At 23.5% G+C, this 26,068-nt stretch overlaps 1 protein-coding gene across 1 annotated transcript; it reads right to left on the reverse strand.

Moving 5' to 3' along the window:
• Positions 1-18,700: 18,700 nt before the first annotated feature.
• On the reverse strand, positions 18,701-21,500 carry LOC124939118 (histone deacetylase HDT1-like). The gene is made up of 7 exons (XM_047479629.1): positions 21,353-21,500; positions 19,811-19,863; positions 19,633-19,759; positions 19,423-19,540; positions 19,245-19,324; positions 18,846-18,954; positions 18,701-18,761 (listed from the first exon to the last, which is right to left on the reverse strand). Exons 1-7 carry the CDS (start codon positions 21,498-21,500, stop codon positions 18,701-18,703), a joined length of 696 nt encoding a protein of 231 aa, XP_047335585.1.
• Positions 21,501-26,068: the final 4,568 nt, after the last annotated feature.

A 26,068-nucleotide genomic window follows, 5' to 3' on the forward strand; every position in this document is an offset into this window, starting at 1 on the left:
TTTTAATATGTTTAATTTAATTCAATACATTTAAAGTAAAATGTAAAATTTATTTATGAAATAATACAAAATTTAAATTTAAGTCAAAATTATAAATTATTTATAAACATTATAATATTATTTACAAAAAATAAATATTATTTGTATTATAAGAAATATATAAGTAAATAGTAATGCAAAATATGTTTTAAATAAGTGTAATGATAATTTCAATTTAATGAAAATAGGTTTAATGAAATTTAAATTATATTAGATTAAATTGAAAAAAATACAATTTTTGGAAGTTTAATTGAAAATATGTTTAATGTAAAATTTAAAATTATTTATAAAAATAATAAGAATATCTAAAACAAATATATTCTTAAGTAATATATAGGTATAAAATAAAATAAAATTTAATATAAAATATTTTAGATGCAAATTTAAATTTAATAAAAAAAAAGTTAAATGCAAAATTAATATGATATTAGATTAAATAGAAAATATGTATTTTTTATAAGTTAAATAAAAATTTAAATTTAATGAGAAAATAAATTTATATAAAAGATAATAATTATATGTTAAAAAATGTAAAATACGTATTTTAATAAATCTAATACAATTCTATTAATATTTTTAACATTTAAAAAGTTAAACTAAAATTAAAGATAGCATATAAGTTTATTTATTTTCAAATTAAATATGAATTTTTAAAATTTGAATTCTCATAATTTTTAAATTTAATAATGCATTAAAAAAATTATAACATGCATCTAAAAATAAAACTATAATGCATAAAAAAAAACATATCATGCCTCTAAAATAGAAATATTAAAATATAAATTTAAATAGGATGAAAAAAAAAATTACCTGAATTAATAAACGCGGATATATAATGGATGAGGATTCTAATAATATCCTGTAATTAAAATATATTATACAGTGTTATTTAAACAATTATATAGTAAACACATTAAAAATGTAAATAGAATTATTATACATGTATGTACCAACAAACGACCCTGCTCCATGGCAGCAATATCCGATATATTTACGTCTCTTATTTGATTCACCTTAATGATCTGAGATTAATCTTGTTTAACATAAAAGTATTTCTATATTAAAAAAATAACTAAATAAATACATCAACTTACAATCATTCAATAGAGTCTAAATATAAAAAAATTGTATCAATGCAATAATAGAGATCATTTTAGTTAATTCACTAGATGTTTTACAACTGTTCCGGATTTAGTTTTTATTGTTCTTTTGAAACAGGTTCCAAAAAGATGATAAAATTAAAATCATTAAGACTTTGTAAATATGTAGATAGCATTACAGAACCAAGTTAAGCTTACATCATTCAATTTTTTCAATTTCAGTAAATTGTTCTACACGCTTAAATTCAGAAGTCCAACCACTAGCACGATATACCCTCTCCAAAGACAGAAAAAAATTTGGATCACCAAGATCTATTAAGTGTTGAACAAATTTGTCAGCCCAACCATTAACTTCATTAGAACCAACTCTCTAAATAATTTGAGAGTTATTCCATTATCCCTCAAATTCACGGAATATCTTAAGGAGAAGGCCTCTAGCTCTAACATCTCCATCAATTTTACCTGACAAGTAACATACTACATATGAATTTTCAAATAATAAAAATAAGTAGAAATTGTAAAATATAATACCAAGACAGAACTATAGTTTGGAAGGACCATGACACATTATTCATTATTCTTGTATGCTAAATCTAGTAACTAAAAGGAAATGTATCAATAGTTTCAAATTTTATATTGCATAGAGAATATGGTGCGCAACTTTTGCATTAAAGATTATTTTTTTATCGGCAAAGAAGTGTCTAGCCCATGATGCATGTTGTTACGGTCACGTATATTGTGTTGTTTGTCATCTTGTGAAAAGCCTAAACTAAAAGAGGCAAATGATGAAAAGGAACACCATCTTGACCACTATTAACAAATTGATGTAGAAAATTTACTAAAAACCCTTTGAGAATGAGGGTAGTCCTAAAACACAACGAGAAATAAACAAATTAATTTTTCATCACACTAATATTCAAAAGTTTAAAACAATATCATGAGAAATGTATCAAAACAATTTATCAAATTCATACTAAATTAGAAACTTCAAAACAAATTTCAATTTATAATTAGGTCTACTTTACCTTATAGAAAAATAACTTGAGCGAATGCAGAAGCCTTCAAATGGAGAGTTTACCATCCAATTGTGGTATAAAACATCTATTAACATTCGATATATAACCAACAACTAGAATGTTTGGTGCTAGTTGTCAGTCTATTTTGATCGGTAGTGCAAAAACCCCTCAAGGAATTCTGATCCCTAAAAATCAAAGGCATGGATGTCAAGAAATAACTTCAGAAAAATTTATTGACAAAAGATCTTAGACAGAAAGATGAGATGAGACATGGGTACTAGTAGGTAGAAGATGATGACTAAGCTCAAATTCAAATAAGTAATTTAGAGGATCAGTATTGGCTTGGTAGAAGTTACCATCAAAAGTAACAGTTGATTAGTTCATAGAAAAAACAATGAATTAAAAATAAAACTATAATGCATAAAAAAACATATCATGCATCTCTAATAGAAATATGATAATATAAATTTAAATAAGGTGAAATTTTTTTTACATGAATTAATAAACACTGATATATAATGAATGACGATTATAATAATATCTTGTAATTAAAATATATTATATAGTGTTATTCAAACAATTATATAGTAAACACATTAAAAATGTAAATAGAATTATTATACATGTATGTACCAACAAACGACCCTGCTCCATAGCAGCAATATCCGATATATTTACGTCTCTCATTTGATTCACATTCATTATCTGAGATTAATCATGTTTAACATACAAAACATAAAAATATCAATAGTTGTATATGAAAAAAAGGAACTAAATAAATACATCAACTTACAATCATTCAATAGAGTCTGAATATAAAAAAATTGTATCAATGCAATAATAGAGATTATTTTAGTTAATTCACTAGATGTTTTACAAGTGTTCTGCATTTAGTTTTTATCGTGCTTTTGAAACAGGTTCCAAAAGGATGATAAAATTAAAATCATTAAGACTTTGTAAATATGTAGAGCATTACAGAACCAATTTAAGCTTACATCATTTAATTTTAGCAAATTGTTCTACCCGCTTAAATTCAGAAGTCCGACCACTAGCACGATATTGCCTCTCCAAATACAGACAAAAAATTTGAATCACCAGGATCTATTAAGTTTTGAAAAAGTTTGTCAGCCCAACCATTAGCTGCATTAGGACCAACTCTCTGAATAATTTAAGAGTTATTCCATTATCCCTCAAATTCACGGAATATCTCAAGGTGAAGGCCTCTAGCTCTAACATCTTCATCAATATTACCTGACAAGTAACATACTGCATATGAATTTTCAAATAATAAAAATAATTAGAAATTGTAAAATATAAAACCAAGACAAAATTATAGTTTGGAAGGACCATGACACATTATTCTTGTATGCTAAAAGTAGTAACTAAAAGGAAATGTATCCATAGTTTTCAAATTTTATATTGCATAGAGAATATAGAGTGCAACCTATGCATTCAAGATTTTATTTTTATCGGCAAAGAAGTGTCTAGCCCATGATGCATGTTGTTACGGTCATGTATATTGTGTATATTGTGTTGTTTGTCATCTTGTGTCAAGCTTAAAATTAAAAGAGGCAAAGGATGAAAAGGAACACCATCTTGACTACTATTAATAAATTGATGTAGAAAATTTACTAAAAACCCTTTGAGAATGAGGGCAGTCCTAAAACACAACGAGAAATAAACAAATTACTTTTTCATCACACTAATATTCAAAAGTGTAAAACAATATCGTGAGAAATGTATCAAAACAATTTATCAAATTCATACAAAATTAGAAACTTCAAAACAAATTTCAATTTATAATTAGGTCTACTTTACCTTATAGAAAATAACTTGAGCGAATGCAGAAGCCTTCAAATGGAGAGTTTACCATCCAATTGTGGTATAAAACATCTATTAACATTCGATATATAACCAACAACTGGAATGTTTGGTGCTAGTTGTCAGTCTATTTTGATCGGTAGTGCAAAAACCCCTCAAAGAATTCTGATCCCTAAAAATCAAAGGCATGGATGTCAAGAAATAACTTCAGAAAAATTTATTGATAAAAGATCTTAGACAGAAAGATGAGATGAGACATGGGTACTAGTAGGTAGAAGATGATGCCTAAGCTCAAATTCAAATAAGTAATTTAGAGGATCAGTATTGGCTTGGTAGAAGTTACCATCAAAAAGTAACAGTTGATTAGTTCATAGAAAAAACAATCAATTAAAAATAAAACTATAATGCATAAAAAAACATATCATGCATCTCTAATAGAAATATATGATAATATAAATTTAAATAAGGTGAAATTTTTTTTACATAGAATTAATAAACACTGATATATAATGAATGAGGATTATAATAATATCTTGTAATTAAAATATATTATATAGTGTTATTCAAACAATTATATAGTAAACACATTAAAAATGTAAATAGAATTATTATACATGTATGTACCAACAAACGACCCTGCTCCATAGCAGCAATATCCGATATATTTACGTCTCTCATTTGATTCACATTCATTATCTGAGATTAATCATGTTTAACATACAAAACATAAAAATATCAATAGTTGTATATGAAAAAAAGGAACTAAATAAATACATCAACTTACAATCATTCAATAGAGTCTGAATATAAAAAAAATTATATCAATGCAATAATAGAGATTATTTTAGTTAATTCACTAGATGTTTTACAAGTGTTCTGCATTTAGTTTTTATCGTGCTTTTGAAACTGGTTCCAAAAGGATGATAAAATTAAAATCATTAAGACTTTGTAAATATGTAGAGCATTACAGAACCAATTTAAGCTTACATCATTTAATTTTAGCAAATTGTTCTACCCGCTTAAATTCAGAAGTCCGACCACTAGCACGATATTGCCTCTCCAAATACAGACAAAAAATTTGAATCACCAGGATCTATTAAGTTTTGAAAAAGTTTGTCAGCCCAACCATTAGCTGTATTAGGACCAACTCTCTGAATAATTTAAGAGTTATTCCATTATCCCTCAAATTCACGGAATATCTCAAGGTGAAGGCCTCTAGATCTAACATCTTCATCAATATTACCTGACAAGTAACATACTGCATATGAATTTTCAAATAATAAAAATAAGTAGAAATTGTAAAATATAAAACCAAGACAGAATTATAGTTTGGAAGGACCATGACACATTATTCTTGTATGCTAAAAGTAGTAACTAAAAGGAAATGTATCCATAGTTTTCAAATTTTATATTGCATAGAGAATATAGAGTGCAACCTATGCATTCAAGATTTTATTTTTATCGGCAAAGAAGTGTCTAGCCCATGATGCATGTTGTTACGTATATTGTGTATATTGTGTTGTTTGTCATCTTGTGTCAAGCTTAAAATTAAAAGAGGCAAAGGATGAAAAGGAACACCATCTTGACTACTATTAATAAATTGATGTAGAAAATTTACTAAAAACCCTTTGAGAATGAGGGCAGTCCTAAAATACAACGAGAAATAAACAAATTACTTTTTCATCACACTAATATTCAAAAGTGTAAAACAATATCATGAGAAATGTATCAAAACAATTGATCAAATTCAAACAAAATCAGAAACTTCAAAAAAAAAATTAATTTATAATTAGGTCTACTTTCCCTTATAGAAAATAACTTGAGCGAATTTAGAAGCCTTCAAATGGAGAGTTTACCATCCAATTGTGGTATAAAAAATCTATTAACATTCGATATATAACCAATAACTGAAATGTTTGGTGCTAGTTGTAAGTCTATTTTGATCAGCAGTGCAAAAACTCCTCAAGGTTTTCTGATCCTTAAAAATCAAAGGCATGGATGTCAAGAAATAACTTCAGAAAAGTTTATTGACAAAAGATCTTAGACAGAAAGATGATATGAGACATGGGTACTAGTAGGTAGAAGATGATGACTAAACTCAAATTCAAATAAGTAATTTAGAGGATCATTATTGGCTTGGTAGAAGTTACTATCAAAAGTAACAGTTGATTAGTTCATAGAAAAAACAATCAATTAATAATTTTACCTGTCAATCGATCTAATACATTCTTTGATGACATTATCACAACCGTAATCTCTTTGGAATAACATTTAAATTAAAAAAAATTATTTTTTCTTTTCTCTTTATGTACATTTTTTTACTCAAAATTTTAGACAACAAACCTACCTTGATCTTCATGAGTAGTTTGTAACCGGACATTCCGGACAACACACTTCACCTTGGTATTGATCCAACTAGATCAATTCTTCTTGGATTTATTTAAATCGCTTCACCCAATACGTGGTATGTGCATTCTCGGACCTTCACTATTATCGTAATGCGAAAAATTCTTCCTACCTCTATTTACATAATGTTCTTGGAGATTTTCTAAAGATCTCATGTTAATTGTCTTGAATATTTCTCATTATCAACGCAACTATATTTTAATTCTGATTTCTTTTCTCAAATATTAGTTTATTATTTAATACTAATGTAAAATTTAAAAATATGCAAAATTATATAAGTTTTTTTTATGAATTAATATAAATATAAGTTTAATTTTAAATTATTTATAAACATAATAAAATATTTAAAAAATAAATTATATTCATAGTATAAGAAACAAATAAGTAAAAAAAACTAAATAAACTTTAACAGATTTAATACAAATTTAAATTTAATAAAAATAAGTTTATTGGAAAATATAAATATTATTAGATTAAATAGAAATATAAATATAAATATAATTTTTGTAAATTTAATGCAAAATATAAAAGTTTTTTTATGATTTATTGATATATATAAGTTTAATTCAAAATTATTTATAAAAATAGTAAGAATATTAAAAAAAATATATATTCTAAATATAAGAAATATATAAGTAAAATTCTAAATAGTATTGAATATAAAATATTTTTTTGATAAGTTTTATCCAAATATAAATTTAATTAAAGTAAGTTATTTTAAAATTTAAATTATATTAGATTAAATAGAAAAAAAAGAAATTTTCATAATTTAATGAAAATTTAAATTTAGTGAAAATAAATTTAAAATAAAATATAAAAATGTGTTGATGATTTAATAATTAATATGAGTTTAATTAAAAAAAAATAAATTATTTATAAATATTTAAAAAAATATAATATATTCTTAATATAAAAATATATAAGTAAAAAATTAAATAAAATTTAATACAAAATATTTTTAAAAAAATGAATACAAATTTAAATTTAATAAAAAATCATTTTAATTCAATATTTAAACTTAATTAAAATAGAAAAGAATAATAATTTTAAAACATTTAATCAAAATTTTAATTTAATTAAACTATAAAAAAAAAATTATGAATTAAAATTATAATATAAGTTTAATTGAAATTTTAAAATTTTTGATAAACATTATAAGAATATTTAAAAAATAAGTAATATTTTTAATATAAGAAATATATAAATAAAACAATAAATAAAATATAATGAAAATAATTTTTTAACAAGTTTAATGTATATTTTAAATTTAAATTATATTATATTTATAGAAACATTTAATTTTAATAAGTTTAATGAAATTTAAATTTAATTAAATAAAGTTAATATAAAATATAAAATTTATTTATGAATTAATAATAAATTTAAGTTAAAACTTTAAATTATTTATAAACATTATAAGATTATTTATAAACATTATAAGATTAATTAAAAAATAAATATTATTTTTAATATATGAAATATATAAATAAATCTAAATAAAATGTAATGCAAAATATGTTTAAAATAGGTTTGATGATAATTTAAATTTAATTAAAATAAGTTAAATACAAATTTAAATTATATTAGATTAATTGAAAAAATATATATTTTATAAGTTTAATAAAAAATATGTTTTAAATCAAAATATAAAAATTTAATTATGAATTAATAGTTATAGTAAGTTTAATTCAAAATATAAAATTATTTATAAAAATAATAAGATTATTTAAAAAAATATATTCTAAAAAATATGTTAAATACAAATTTAAATTGTATAAAAAAAAAGTTAAATGCAAAATTTATACTTTACCAACAAACACTTCATAGTATTAGATTAAATAGAAAATATGTATTTTATATAAGTTAAATTCAAATTTAATAAAAACATGTTTAATGTAAAATTATATTTAATGAGAAAACAATTTTATATAAAAAATAATAATTATATGTTAAAATAAAATTAAATAAAGTAATAGTGTTGATATAAATTTAATGTATTTAAAATTTGAATTATATAGGATTAAATAGAAAATAATTTTTTAATAAACTTAATACAAATTCTATTAATATTTTTAATATTTACAAAGTTAAACTAAAACTAATGTGGTATATAACTTTATTTATTTTCAAACTAAACATGGATTATTTAAATTTGAATTCTTATAATTTTTAAAATCAATAATGCATAACAAAAATTATATCATGCATTTATAAATAAATCTAACATAAAAACAAAGCCTGCATCTAGAATAGAAATATGATAATATAAATTTAAATAGAATAAAAAGAAAACTTACTTGAATTCATAAATGTTAAACGCTGATATATAATGAACAAAGAATTTAATAATATCCTATAATTAATTATATAGTGTTATTCAAATAATTATATACAGTAACACATTAAAAAGATTAATATAATTATTATACATGAATGGACCAATAAGTGGCTCTGCTCCATGACAATAATATCCGATATATTTACGTTTCTCATTTGATTCACTTTCATGATCTGAGATTAATCCTGTATAAAATACAAAACATAAAAGTGTGAAAATAGTTGTATTTAAAAAAAAGGAACTAAATAAAAAAAATCAAATTACAACAATTCAATAATTCAATAGAGTGTGAGTATAAAAAATATCATGTAGATGCAATGCAATAATAAAGATATCATTTTAGTTCATTCCACTAGTTATTTTACACGTTTTCTATATTTAGATTTTTTTTAGCTTTTGAAATAGGTTCCAAAAAGTTAATAAAATTAAAATCATTAAAACTTTGTAAATATGTAGAGAGCATCACAAAACCAAGTTAAACTACATAATTCAATTCAGTAAATTGTTCTACCCGCTCAAATTAAGAAGTCCAACCAGTATCACCATATTGCCTCTCCAAAGACAGTCAAATAATTTGTATCAACATGATCTATTTTATGTTAAACAAATTTGTCAGCCCAACCATTAGCTATCTTATAACCAACTCTCTGAATAATTTGAGCGTTATTCTAATATCCCTCTAATTCATGAAATCTCTCAAGGTGAGGGCCTCTAGCTCTAACATATCTATCAATTTTACCTAACAAGTAACATACTACATATAAATTTTTAAATAATGAAAATGCGTAGAAATTGTAAAATATAAAACCAAGACAGAACTATAATTTGGATGGACCATGACACATTATCCTTGTATGCTAAAAGTAGAAACTAAAAAGAAATGTATCAATTGTTTCAAAATTTAGATTTCATAGAGAATATGGAGTGTAACCTGTGCATTAAAGATTATTTTCTTTTATCAGCAAAGAAGTGTCTAGCCCATGACGCATGTTGTTACGGTCACATATATTGTGTTGTTTGTCATCATCTGACAAGCCTAAAACTAGAAGAGGCAAAGGATGAAAAGGAATACCATCTTGACTACAATTAACAAATTGATGTAGAAAATTTACTAAAACACTTTAAGAATGAGAGCAGTCCTAAAACACAAAGAGAAACAAACAACTTACTTTTTTGTAAAATAATATCGTGAGAAATGTATCAAAACAATTTATTAAATTCAAACAAAAAATCAGTTTCAAATTATAAATAGGTCTATTTTACCTTATAGAAAAATAACTTGAGCAAATGCAGAACCCTTCATATGGAGAGTTTAACATCCAATTGTGGTTTAAAAAGTTCATTAACATTCGATAAATAATCAATAACTGGAATGTTTGGTGTTGGTTGTTAGTCTATTTTATCAGCAGTACAAAAACCCCTCAAGGAATTCTGATCCCTGGAAATCAAAGACATGGATGTAAAAAAATAATTTTAGAAAAGTTTATTGACAAAAGATTTTAGACATAAGATGAGATGACACATGGTAGATAGAAGATGATGACCAAGATCCGATTCAAATAATGAATTTAGAGGTTCATTAATGGCTTTATAGAATTACAATTAGAAGTAATAGTTGATAAGTTCATTAAAAAAACAATCAATCAATATTTTTTACCTATCAATTCGATCCAATACATTCTTTGAAGATAATTTCACAACTGAAATCTCTCTAAATTTGGAAGAACCCTACAAGTTAATAAAAATTATATTTTCTTTTTCTCTTTATGTTCAAATCTTTGTTCAAAATTTTAGACAACAAACCTTACCTTGATCTTCATGAGTAGTTCGTAACCGGACATTCCAGACAACACACTTCACCTTACTATTGATCTAACTAGATCATTGTTTCTTCAATTTATTTAAAGGACTTCACCTTATACGTGGTATGTGCATTCTCAAGACCTTCACTATTATTGTAATGCGAAAAATTCCTCCATCTCCACTTACACAATGTTCTATGAGATTTCCAATTTTGATTTGTTTTCTCAAATATTAGTTTTTTATTTAATAGAAAATTTTAAATTTAATAAAATATGCAAAATATATAAGTTTGTTTATGAATTAATATAAATATAAGTTTAATTTAAAATTATTTATAAATATAATAAGAATATTTAAAAAATAAATAATATTCATAATATAAGAAATATATAAGTAAAAAAATAAATAAATTTTAATGCAAAATATGTGTTTAATAGATTTAATACAAATTAAAATTAAATTAAAAAATGTTTATTAGAAAATTTAAATTATATTAGATTAAATAGAAATAATATAAATTTTAAAAGTTTAATTCAAAATATAAATGTTTGTTTATTATTTAATAATTTTGATTCAAAATTATTTATAAAAATATTAAGAATATTTAAAAAATAAATAATATTCTATATATAAGTAAAAATCTAAATATTATTTAATAAAAAATATTTTTTTAATAAGTTTTATCCAACTATAAATTTAATAAAAGTAATTTTAATACAAAATTTAAATTATATTAAATTAATTAAAAAAATGATATTTTCATAAGTTTAGTGTAAATTTAAATGTAATGAAAATACATTTAATGCAAAATTTTAAAATGTGTTTATGAATTAATAATGAATATGAGTTTAATTAAAATTTTAAAATTATTTATAAATATTATAAAAATATTTTAAAAATTATATTATGCTCTTAATATAAAAATAAATAAGTAAAAATTAAATTAAATTTATTACAAAATATACTTTAAAAAAATTAATACAAATTTAAATTTTATAAAAATAATTTTAATGTAATACTTAAATATAATGAAAATAGAAAACATTTTTAATAAATTTAATCCAAATTTTAATTTTATAAAAATTTAAAAATTTGTTTATGAATAAAAAATTATAATATAAATTTAATTGAAAATTTAAAATTATTGATAAACATTATAAGAATATTTAAAAAAAAGTAATATTCTTAATAAATGAAATATATAGGTAAAAAACTAAATAAAATATATTGAATTTTTTTAATAAGTTTAATGCATATTTTAATTTTAAATTATATTATATATAAAAATAAAATTATAAAAAATTTATTACAAATTTAAATTATATAATATTTATTAAAAAAATTAAATTTTAATAAGTTTAATGAAATTTAAATTTAATTAAATACATTTAATGTAATATATAAAATATTTTTATGAATTAATAATAAATTTAAATTTGAGTCAAAATTTTAAATTATTTATAAACATTATAAAATTATTTAAAAAATAAATAATATTTTTAATATAAGAAATATATAAGTAAATCTAAATAAAATGTAAGGCAAAATATGTTTAAAATAGGTTTAATGAAAATTTAAATTTAATGAAAATAAATTTAATGAAAATTTAAATTATATTAGATTAAATTAAAAAAATATCATTTTTATAAAGTTAATGAAAAATATGTTTAATGCAAAATATTAAAATTTGTTTATGAATTAATAGTAAAAGTATGTTTAATTCAAAATTATTTAGAAAAATAATAAGATTATTTAAAATATATATTCTTATGAAATACATTAATATAAAAACGAAACAAAACTTATTGTAAAATATTTTAAATGCTTGTATAAAAAAAGTTAAATGCAAAATTGATATAGTATTAGATTAAATAGGAAATATGTATTTTATATAAGTTAAATTCAAATTTAAATTTAATAAAAATATGTTTAATACAAAATCTAAATTTAATGAGAATTTAATTTTATATAAAAAATAATAATTATATGTTAAAAATAAAATTAAATAAAGTAATAGTTTTGATTTAAATTTGATGTATTTAAAATTTAAATTATATACGATTAAATAGAAAAAATGTAAAATAAGAATTTAATAAATTTAATACAAATTTTATTAATATTTTTAATATTTATAAAGTTAAACTAAAATTAAGGATGATATATAAGTTTATTTATTTCTAAACTAAACAGGGATTATTTAAATTTAAATTCTTATAATTTTTAAAATCAATAATGCATAAAAAAAAAATTATATCATGTTTTTAAAAATAAACCTACAATGCATAAAAACAAAGTATGCATCTAAAATAGAAATATGATCATATAAATTTAAATAGGATGAAACGAAAACTTACTTGAATTCGTGTAAACGGTGATATATAATGAATGAAAATTTTAATAATATCCTACAATTAATTGTATAGTGTTATTCAAACAATTATATATAGTAAACACATTAAAAAGATAAATAGAATTATTATACATGTATGGACCAATAAGCAGCTCTGCTCCATGGCAGCAATATCCGATATATTTACGTCTCTCATTTGATTCGCTTTCATTATCTGAGATTAATCATATTTAACATACAAAACATAAATGTGTCAATAGTTGTATATTAAAAAAAAACTAAATAAATACATCAAGTTACAACCATTCAATATAGTATGATTATAAAAAAAATCATGTCAATGTAATGATATTTTACACGTTTTCCGCATTAAAACATTAAAATCAGTATTTTTGAAATAGGTCCAAAAGGATGATAAAATTAAAATCATTAAAACATTGTAAATATGTAGAGAGAATCACAGAATAAAATTAAGTTTACTTAGTTCAATTGAGTATATTATTCTACCCGCTCAAATTTAGAAGTCCAACCACTAGCACCATATTGCCTCTCCAAAGACAGCCAAAAAATTTGGATCAAGATGATCTATTTTTTGTTGAAAATTTTTGTCAGCCCAACTATTAGCTATCTTTGGACCAACACTCTGAATAATTGAAGTGTTATTCTAATATCTCTTAAATTCACAGAATCTCTAAAGGTGAGGGTCTCTAGCTCTAACATCTCCATCAACTTACCTGATAAGTAACATACTGCATATGAATTTGTAAATAATGAAAATGCGTAGAAATTGTAAAATATAAAATCAAGAGAGAACTATAGTTTGGAAGGATCATGACACATTATCCTTGTATGCTAAAAGTAGAAACTAAAAAGAAATGTTTCAATAGTTTCAAATTTTAGATTGCATAGAGAATATGTATCGCAACCTGTACATTAAAAATTCTTTTCTTTAATCGGCAAAGAATTTTCTAGCCATGATGCATGTTGTTACAGTCACGTATATTGTGTTGTTTGTCATCTTGTGACAAGCCTAAAACTAGAAGATGCAAAGGATGAAAAGGAACACCATCTTGACTTCTATTAACAAATTGATTTAGAAAATTTACTAAAACCCTTCTAATAAGGGTAGTCTTGAAATACAACGAGAAACAAACAGGTTATTTTTCATCACACTAAGATTCAAAAGTGTGAAACAATATCGTGAGAAATGTATCAAAACAATTTATCGAATTCAAACAAAATAAAAAACTTTATAACAAATTTCAAATTATAATTAGGTCTACTTTACCATATAGAAAATAACCTGAGCGAATGTAGAATCCTTCATATAGAGAGTTTACCATCCAATTGTGGTTAAAAAGTCCATTAACATTCGATATATAACTAATAACTAGAATGTTTGGTGCTGGTTATTAGTCTATTTTGATTAGCAGTGCAAAAAACTCTCAAGGAATTCTTATCCTTAAAAATCAAAGGCATGGATGTCAAGAAATAACTTCAGAAAAGTTTATTGATAAAAGATCTTGGACAGAAAGATGAGATGAGACATGGGTACTAGTATGTAGAAGATGATGACCAAGTTCCGATCCAAATAATGAATTTAGAGGTTCAATAATGGCTTTATAGAATTACCATCAGAAGTAACGGTTCATAGAAAAAACAATAAATCAATAGCTGTTACCTGTCAATTCAATCCAATACATTCTTTGATGACATTATCACAGTTGAAATCTCTCTAAATTTGAAAGAATCCTGCAAATTAAAAAAAATACTTTTTTTTATATTTCTTTTCAAATCTTTACTCAAAATTTTAGACAACAAACCTTACCTTGATCTTCATGAGTAGTTCTTAATCGGACATTCCGTACAACGCACTTCATCTTGGTATTGATCCAACTAGATCATTGCTTCTTGAATTTATTTAAATCGCTTCACCTAGTAAGTGGTATGTGCATTCTCGAATCCTCACTATTATTGTAATGCAAAAAATCCCTCTTATCTCTACTTACACAATGTTCTTAGAGATTTCTTAAAGATTAAGACAATCTTTCTCATTATCAAGCACAAAAAGGAATAATACTAATGTAAAATTTAAATTTAATTTTAATTTCTTTTCTCAAATATGTTTGTTATTTAATACTTATATTTAAATTTAAATTTAATTAAAATATACAAAATATTCAAGTTTTATGAATTAGTGATAAATATAAGTTTAATTTAAATATTTAAAAAAAATAATATTCATAATATAATAAATATATAAATAAAAAAAATAAAAAAATATTAATGCAAAATATATGTTTAATAGATTCAATACAAATTTAAATTTAATAAAAATAAGTATTTTTGGAAAATTTAAATTATATTAGATTAAATAAAAATAATATAATTTTTATAAGTTTAATGCAAAATATGAATAGTATGTTTATGTTTTAATGATAAATATAATTTTATTTCAAAATTATTTATAAAAATAATAAGAATATATAAAAAATAAATAACATTCTTAATATACGAAATATATAAGTAAATATTTAAATAAAATTTAATACAAAATATTTTTTTAATAAACTTGATTTAAATTTAAATTTAATAATTTAATTAAAGTAAGTTTAATACAAAATTTAAATTATATTAGATTAAATAGAAAAAAATAAAATTTTAATAATCTTATGGCAAATTTAAATTTAATGAAAAAGTATTAAATACAAAATATAAAAATGTGTTTATAAATTAATGATTAATATGAGTTTAATTAAAATTTTAATATTATTTATAAATATTTTAAAAATTAAATAATATTCTTATTAAAAAAATATATAAGTAAAAAAATAAATAAAGTTTAATTCAAAATATGTTTTAAAAAAATTAATACAAATTTAAATTTAATTAAAATTATTTTAATGCAACAAGTAATATTCTTGATATAAAAAATGTATAAGTAAAAAACTAAATAAAATATAATGTAAATATTTTTTAATAAGTTAAATGCAAATTTTAAATTTAAATTATTTTAGAATATAAATTTTTTAATAAAAAGTTTAATACAAATTTAAATTTAAATTATTTTATATTTATAGAAAAATTTAATTTTAATAAGTTTAATGCATATTTAAATTTAAATAAATAAATTTCATGTAAAATATAATTGTTTAAGAATTAATAATAAATTTAAGTCTAATTAAAATTTAATGTAAATAAGTTTAATACAAAAATCAAATTATATTAGATTAAATTAAAAAAATTATAATTTTTATAAGTTTAATGGAAATTATGTATAATGTAAAATAAAATAAAATTATTTATGAATTAATGAGAAAAATAAGTTTAATTCAAAATTTAAAATTATTTATAAAAATAATAAGAGTATTTAAAAAATATATTCTTAAGAAATATATAAGTATAAAAAGAAATAAAATTTAATGTAAAATATGTTAAATGAAAATTTAAATTTAATAAAAAAAAGTTAAATGGAAAATTTATATAATATTAGATTAAATAGAAAATATGTACTTTTTATAAGTTAAATGCAAATTTAAATTTAATAAAAATATTTTTAATACAAAATTAAAATTTAATGCGAAAATAAATTTGTATAAAAAATAGTAATTATATGTTAAAAATAAAATTAAATAAAGTATTAATTTTGATGTATTTAAAATTTAAATTAAATATTATTAAATAAAAAAAATGTAAAATAACATTTAAATTTGATATATTTGAATTCTTATAATTTTTAAAATCTAAAAATAAAAAATTATATTATGCATCCAAAAAATAAACCTATAATACATAAAAATATATTATGTATTTAAAACAGAAATATGATAATATAAATTTATATATGATAAATAAAAAACTTACCTGAATTCATAAACGCTCATATATAATGAATGAGAATTCTAATAATATCATGTAATTAAAATATATTGTATAATGTTATTCAAACAATTATATCAAGTATACACAATATGGACCATGTATATTCGATATATTTACGTCTCTCATTCCAATTCACAGAATCTCTCAGGATGAGGACCCCTACATATGAACTTGCCAATAAAGAAAAGGTATAGACATTATAAAATATAAAACTTAGACAGAACTATAGGTTGGACAACATAATTATATTTTAAAAGAATTACATTTTTCTCACAAACCATGGTACCTTGTTCTTCCAAGAAACACACCTTACCCTCGATCCAATTGGATTATCACTCTTTGGATCCAGTCATTTCTTTAAAGTAGATCAGGGATTAGAGTTGAAAGTTGAAGGAAGTAATAATCTGAGTCGAATCATCGTTGTTGATCAAAGCGGAAAAAGAGATTCTCTTACTGTTCAATCCGCAATTGATATAGATAAATCTATCTCCATAAATGATAAATTGATCCATGATGATATATGTAAGGAGAAAGTATATATTTCGGGGACCAAACCATTGCTATCACTTATCAGAGAAAAGAATCGATCGTCGAATTATTTGGAACAATAAAGCTTCTGGTAGAGACATTTCATAATCATTATTGACATTTTTATCAAATGAAATATAAATTATATCAATAATATTATCTCATAAAATAATATCATAATTAAATAAAAAAACATTAACTAACATATTACAAGTTTTTAATAATGTTTTAAAGATTTAAAAAACAATTAAACTAAAACACAAATTTGTATACTAAAATACTAAAGTAACTCCATACAAGATTAAAATAACAATTATTTCATAAACCGAAAGGAAAACAAAGAAAATTATACATTTATTATCATGGTTTCCAAAAATGACAATAACCTACAAAATAATTTGGATAATGAATTTTACCAAATGTTCATACCCAAAGACATGATGTATGAAATGCTTTTTGGTCAGCTTCTTTTTAATCTCCATCGCCTGGGAATATTTGGTTCAAACCACAGTGTTATTATGTTATTGAATTATAAATAGACCAAAGTGTATTTCATCAAATTGAAATCGAAAAATATGAATAAAAAAACAAAAAATTAGAATATGAACAAATCATTAAAGTACTCTTAAATTGAACCATAGATCGTTCAACCGATTAGAACAATATGACGCAAAATATTACTCAAGGAGCCTTAGGTTCATATTTCAAGGGAAAAAAATACATGAATAATATCTTATATTTGTTGCAGAAAGGTCTGAGAAACTTGGTTTTGTCAATTCAGTAAGGAAATGCCCAATTATATGTTTAAAAGATGGAAGATAATCCGTTAAGATAGGAAATAGAAGTGACGGAAAATTTTACTTACTGAGAGACATAACTAGATATGGAAATTCAGATACATAAATTGACCTATTTAATAATAATAAAATGATTCAAATAGTAAGTGTACTAGGAAAGTAGTACAATATTGACTCTAATCAAAAGTTCAGAATTGAAATCACATCATCTTCATGTTTCTATCTAAAGTAACATATTACATCTTTCAATTCATTAAACAATAAGATCAGAACTGCATAACAATGTGTACTTAAGAGCATATTTGCCTATAAACTTTTTTAATTGTAGTGTGCATTTGAACCATTTAAAAGGCAAGATTGTCTATACAATTTTTAAATTGGGATCATATTAGTACTCATGACCAATGCCATCAATCCCGCGCCATTAATTATTTCATAAAAAAAATATGAACAAGATCACACATTTTTGTATTTGACAAAATCATCAGAGGTAGGATAAGCAACATACAACACAGTTCTGATTTGATCTTGTATTATGAAATTTGTAGGGGGAATTGCTTGTTAATAAGGGCAGAACTGCTCCATTCCAAGAACATCAGCAACACATGCAAAATATATATCTACTTGGCGTCATGCTTTGCCCGGGCATGAGATTGAAGAGCACTGTCGGAGGTGAATGTACTACAAATAGATTTTATAATGCAAAAAGTTAAAACGAAGTAGCAAATTCAAAAACATAAAATGTTCTTTTAGAAGTAAGCATACTTGGTGCAGGATTTGTAAGTGATTTTGGCATCAGATTTTGGGCTTTGTTGTCCTTTTCCTGCTTGAGTTTTTCCCGCTTGCTTTACGGGATGAGGAGTAGCTACATGAGCTACCGTTTTCCCATATGAAATTTATAATATTTGCATCATCCAAAAACAGTTTATAATTGTGTCCATATGTAATGAAAAAAAGTGATTTTTTGAAAACCCAATTTGCCATCCTTTCTTTTGAGGGGTGGTTTCAGCCTTAACGTTCTTAGCTTGAATAGAGTCTTTGAAGCTAAATCATTGACTCTCTTCTTATCATTAAAAGGCTTCAATAGAAAACATTGTCAAAATATTAGAGTAGACCCACAAAAAGTATTTGGCAACCGAAAAGAAAAAGTAAATTAAAAGATACCTTCTTGGGAGTTAGGTTTCCTCTTCATCATTAGAGTCATCTTCATCATCATTTGAGTCATCAGAATCACCCTCCATATCCTAAATCAACAACCACGAATCAATCAAATATTAGATAGGCTATTTGAACCTCTTTCAAAGTTTTTTCATTATGTGAATAACAATAAAACATGAATTACCTTATAGAGTCATCAGAGCTATCCTTTTTTGGATCAACAATGGTCACCTTTTGCTTGGAAGATGTTTTAGGCTTGGCAACAGTTTTAGCCTTGGTTACAATGGGTTTTGCAGCGTTTACTTTAGTTGTAAAGTATATCATTACAAAATAAATTATAAGAAGATAAGACCATTTTAACATATGTATTCAGCTTTAGCAAGCAAAAACTTACCAACATCAGGAATGAGTGTTGGCACAAGTTCTTCATCTTCCTCATCATCATCTTCATCTAACAATTGGATAAAATTGTCTTGTATAAGGAAGATCTCTCTAAGCCTGCTTTGACCACAAGAATTGTACTTCAGATTGAATTTATCAAAAATGATAAAAATTGCTCTTCAGAATTATACTTCAGATTGTCTTGTCTTGTTTAAGGAAGATTTCCCTAAGCCTGCGTGAATATCTAAGAGATCAACATGAAAAAAATATATTATCAATGATTCTAATATCATGAAAAACAGAGAACATAAATAATGATTTTCCACTACCCACCATTCTAAGATTTCCTGGTTAGTGTTCTCAAATATCAATAATGCTGGATTACAAATTATATTTCCTGGTTAGTGTTCTATCTGCTCCCAAATACTATCCTCTTATATCTGTTCTCTCTCTTCGCTTCCACCAAATTAATATTCTCTTTTGAAAAATAGTACTAGAATTGGTAACAGTACTAGAATCAGATTCAATTTTAGGGTATCATATCATTATTATCAGTAATTGAGGATTTTGAAAAACAAAATATTTTGATCGTGGGTATTCAAGGAACATCATTTGTCAAACTTACAACAACAAATAAACAAAAAAATTGAAGACAATCAAACACAGACTAACGAAAAAAAGCATAGAAAATAATACAAACATAAAAGAGAAGAGGAGAACGAACCAAAATCCAAAAAGGGACGAAAGTGATCCATAGATGTGAATACTCCCAAATCCAAGAGTCCCGAGTTTAATCCGAACCATATTCATCAATCGAACCGACCGCCGAGACCATATACCCAATCCGAAGAGCAATTATGTTAATATGAACGTGAAGATTCTCAGGTGATTGTCATTAACAAGTTTGATCATATGAATAACCTGCTTCAACCTAACACAATGATGCTGGAGAAGAGGAATAGACATGGAAGACGACTAGATCCTCGGCGATTTTCACGGTGGACGAAGTCGACATTTAGTTGCTAGGCTCAACTTGGATCGTCGGTCGACCACATTTGGTTGCCAAGTGAGCCTTTGAAGACTTCTATATATATGGTGAAGAGAGATTTCTGTAAGATTTAACATCATCTCTTATAGATAGGGTTTATAGATTTACGGTAAGATTTACTTTTTAATTTTAGAAATTTTCTTGTTAAGATTTACTTTTTTAAAATTGTCTTGGTTTTTTATAATTTGTTAAGATTTATTTTTGGCTTTTTAAATTTTTATGTTATTTGTTTTACTCACATTTTCCCTGAGGTTCATTGAGAATCTTAATTTAATATTCTTAAATATCTTTCCTCATATCTTATTATTATTTAAATTTTAAAATTTCAACCCTAACATTTTATTATTATTATTATTATTATTATTATTATATATCAATGTTTTTAAAATATTTAAATTAAATATATATATATATATATATTATATGAGTTTTTATTATTATTTCAATTTTTTTATTTTTTTTAAATTAAGTTATATAATGCTAATAATTTAATATATATATATATATATAATTTTTATTTTTGTATATAATGAAAATAATACAAAATTTATTTTTATTTTTATAGTGAAATGAAAGCAAACTATGATGATTTGATAGTCGTTTTTAGGTGTATCAAAATTTGGGTAGATAGATAACCCCTGTTTCCAAATGGAATCTCACGCTAGATTTGGATTTGAAGACATACCTACATCCGGTTTAAGTTTGGAATTGGAGAGGTTCTTGATTGCAACTGGAGAGGCACCCTCCTTGATTTCCTGACCTGTTCTCCCAGTATTAGAGGCTCCAGACTTGTACTTTTCTCGTCCAAACGCTCCAGACGGGAGATTCTCCATATCCATAGGAGTTGCCTTGGAATTTCCTCTTGCCCTTTAAAAATAATGGTTGGGCGTGATTCAGCCATACGAATGGTAGATTCTCAAACAAAATCAACCAAATGTAGATTCTACCTCCTATCTAGGGCATAAACAAGCACACATAAAACACTATGAGATTTAAATAAAGGTTGTCCAAAAGAAAATGATTTCAATAACAAGTTTTAGATATTAATCCTGAATCGATCTAAATCTAGAGGAAACAGGAATTTTCTAATCAAATCGACAACATCGATCGAGATATGTGTCCAACTGTAATCGAAAAGAAAGGAATGAGATAACCCGATTAGCGGATTTCAAGAATCCGATGCCCCTTGCACACCGACTATTTCTTATGGCTCGCGGATGAGAATCCTCCAGGAAGCGTTGAAAACCTTCTAGAGATTACAAAGGGCCGATAAGCCACCATCCCTAAAGACAGCGCGCCTGCGGAAGAAAAGCGAAAAAAGTCGCTCTGGCGATTTCTGAAACTTCGTAACTTCAAGAAATAGTTCGTCCTCCGTTAATAATGATCGATCTCCAGAATGGTTCCAGGAAAGAAGAGAGCATATTGATAGAGACGAAGTGCAGACATTTCTGATGCGGAAATCTTACGCGGAAATCTTGAACAGTGAAGCCGAAATCAGCGAGAAAAATTGCCATTCTTGGCACTTTCTATCTCTAGGCGCGGATAACTTTATTGTTTGAAAATGTTATTATGTATATTTTATAATTAATTTTATTTGATTCATATTAATTCACAAAATTATGATATACAAATTATTTGAAAATATGGTAATATATGTAAAAAATAAATATCAAACTTATCAATTTTTAACAAATTCAATTCCACTAATTTTTAAAATTATAAAATAAATGATTAAGTTCAAAGTTCACAAATCCAATCATCCCTATGTAAATAAACTTGATTTATAAATGGCAGTTTTTTCAAACATATATAAATAAACATTTTAAGAATATGCACCTAAAGTAATCATTTTGTAAATATACAACTAAATTAGTAACTTTGATATATAACATAATTTTTATAACGAAAAACATAATAGTTTTAATAATTTCTTCATACTGCATAGTTACTAAATAAGTAGCCTAAATATTGTAATTAACTATGCATCATATTTTCTCATTACAATAGTGTGTAAAGTTATGAAAGTGGTTTTATAAGTGATCATTTTTTCAAACATATGTAAATTAAATAAAAAATTTGTAAATATATGCTACTAAAGTAGTCAGTTACGTATATAACATAAGTTATATAACCAAGAGTATAACAATTTTAATAATTTCTTCATACTCCATATTTGCTAAATAAGTAGCACAATTTTTTAATGTTTAAATACATTATTTTCTTATATTTATTATACAGTTAGCAAACAAAATCGAAAATTATATTAGGAAAGAAAATTTGGAAATTAGAAAAATTCATATTATTTAGCTACCTTATTTAAATTGAACGTTATATTGCATGTTTTGTTTTTTTTGTTGTTATATTCAATTTATATAAAATCTAAAAATATAAAGGTCATTGAAATACATTTTAAAAATTATTTACTCTTTTACTAACATTTTTACTAAAAACTCAAATTTTCAGTTTTTTTTTTTCATTTTTATTCAAGAAGATCAAGATACCAAGGTTTATTGTCTGAAATTGTAAACAAAAAGAGAAAACGAAAATGTAATTCATTTGAATTTGCTTATGGGTTCTTCCAACATTTAGAAAGATTTCAGTTGTGATAATGTCATCAGAGAATATTATGTGCATGGTTCTTTCACATTTAAAGAGATTTCAATTGTTTGTTTTGATTGTTTTTCTATGAACTAATCCACCATTTTTTTCTGTGTATGATCTTTTGTCAATAGACTTTCCGAAAGTTATTTCTTGACATTTATGCCTTTGATTATCAGGGATTAGATTTTTTTGGGGGGGTTGCTCTGCTGATTAGAATAGACTAGCAGTCAACACCAAACATTCCAGTTATTAGACCTTTGTAACAAAAATTTGATTGTAAAATTTTCATATCAAGACTTCTACTTCGCTCAAGTTATTTTCCAATTAGTAAAGTAGACATAATTATAATTTAAAATTTGTTTTCAAATTTCTTATTTTGTTGGAATTTAATAAATTGTTTTGATATATTTCTATCAATATTGTTTGACACTTTTGAATGTTACCGTGATGACAAAAGTGAGTTGTTTGTTTCTTTCAGGACTGTCGTCACTCATAGTGTTTTAGGAAGTTTTCAGCATCATTTTGTTAATAGTAGTCAAACTAGTATTCTATTTTGTCCTCTACCTCTTCCAATTCTGGGCTTGTCGTAAGGTGATAAACAATGCATTATACGTGATCGTAGAAATATGCATCATAGGCTAGACACTTCTTTGCCGACAAAAGTAAAAAAATCATGAATACACAGGTTGCACTCCTTATTCTCTATTAAATCCTAATTTTGAAACTATTGATACATTTCTTTTTAGCTGCTAATTTTAGCATACATTGATAAGAAGTCATGGTCCTTCCAAACTATTGTAAAATCTAGGTTTTATATTTTATAATTTTCATTTTTATTATTTGCAAGTACATATGTAGTATATTATTTGTCGATGGAGATGTCAAAGAAAAGACCCTCCATGGAAGATTCCATGAATTGGAGGCATGTTAGAATAACTCTCAAATTATTTATAGAGTTAGCCCTAACGCAGCTAATGGTTGAATAGATCATGGTTATACAAATTCATTGGCTTTGTCATTTCAGAGGCAATATGGTGCTAATGGTTGAGCTTCTGAATTTGAGCAGGTCTAAATTTGAGCGGGTCAAACAATTTATTGAAATTTCTTAATGTAAGCTTAACTTTTTTTTGTGCTGCTCTCTATATATTTAGAAGGTTTCAATAATTTTCATTTTATGATCCTTTTGAAACCTACCTTAAAAGCACGAGAAAATCTAAATATGGAAAGCATGTAAAAACATCTAGTGGAATGAACTAAAATCTCTTTTTTATTGCATTGATATACTTTTTTTCTACTCACAAATCTATTGAATGGTTGTACCATGAATGTATTTATTTAGTTTCTTTTTTGAATATATAAATGTTGACACATTTATGTATTATGTATTGTATGTTAAACATGATCAATTTCAGATCATGAAGGTGAATCAAATGTGAGGCATATTCACCCAATGTGAGGCATAAATATGTCGTTTATTGCTTCCATGGAGTATAGTCGTTTGTTGTTGTCCCAAATAATATTAAGTTCAACAATATATAAGTATAAAACTTAATAAAAGACAAAGTTGAATGTAAATTTAAATTTAATAAAAATATTTTTGTTGTAAAATTTAAATTTAATGAGAAATTATATTTATATAAAAAATAATTATACTTATTATTATGTTAGAAATAAAATAAAAGTTTTGATTTAAAATAAATTTATTTCAAATTTAAATTATATTTGATTAAATAAAAAAATATAAAATAAGATTTTAATAAATCTAATACAAATTCTAATAATATTTTTAACATTTATAAAGTTAAACTAAAACTAAGGAAATGGTATAAATTTATTTATTTTCAAACTAAACATGGATTATTTAAAATTGAATTTTTATAATATTAAAATTTTATAATGCGAAAAAAGGATAAATTATGTTATGCATATAAAAAACAAACCTATCATGCATAAAAACATATCATATCATGTATCTAAAATAAAAATATAATAATATAAATTTAAGTAGGATGAAAAGAAAACTTACGTTAACTAAACGATATATAATGAAGGAAAATTCATATAATATCCTGTAATTAAAATATATTGTATAGTATTATTCAAATAGTTATATACAGTAAACACATTAAAAAGATAAAATAAAATTAATATACATGTATCACCAACATTAAGCGACTTTACTACATGACAATAATATCCAGTATATTTACGTCTCTCATTTGATTCACCTTAATGATATGAGATTAATCATGTTTACCATATAAAACATAAAGGTGTCAATTGTATATTAAAAAGGAACCATTCAATTGAATTTGAGTATAAAAAATTCATGTCAATGCAATAATTGAGAGATCATTTTAGTTCATTCCACTAGATGTTTTACTCGTTTTCTGCATTTATATTTTCTTGTGCTTTTGAAATAGGTTCCAAAAGGATGATAAAATTAAAATCATTAAAACCTTATAAATATGTAGAGAGAATCACAGAACTCTTACATCATTCAATTTCGGTATATTGTTCTACCAGCTCAAATTCAGAAGTCCAACCACTACCACTAGCACCATATTGCTTCTCCAAAATTTGGATCACAATGATCTATTTTGTGTTGAACAAATTTTTCAGTCTAATCATTAGTTGTCTTAGGAATAACTCTTTGAATAATTTGATAGTTATTCTAATATTCATCCAATTCACGGAATCTCTCAAGGTGAGGGACTCTAGCTCTAGCTCTAATATCTCCATTAATTTTACCTAACAAATAACATAATAAATATAAATTTGTAAATAATGAAAATGCATT

The sequence above is a fragment of the Impatiens glandulifera genome, chromosome 5 (genome assembly GCF_907164915.1).
Source record: "Impatiens glandulifera chromosome 5, dImpGla2.1, whole genome shotgun sequence".
NCBI classification, from domain to species: Eukaryota; Viridiplantae; Streptophyta; class Magnoliopsida; order Ericales; family Balsaminaceae; genus Impatiens; species Impatiens glandulifera.

Bases quoted from the DNA above. Each gene is read 5' to 3' on its own strand.
- LOC124939118 (XM_047479629.1), bottom strand. From the start codon at position 21,500: ATGGAGAATCTCCCGTCTGGAGCGTTTGGACGAGAAAAGTACAAGTCT. The intron at 19,760-19,810 runs GTATAATTCTGA...TTCAATCTGAAG, and splicing joins ACAAGACAAGACAATCTGAA to TACAATTCTTGTGGTCAAAG. The intron at 18,955-19,244 runs GTATCTTTTAAT...GGAAAACGGTAG, and splicing joins GAAACCTAACTCCCAAGAAG to CTCATGTAGCTACTCCTCAT.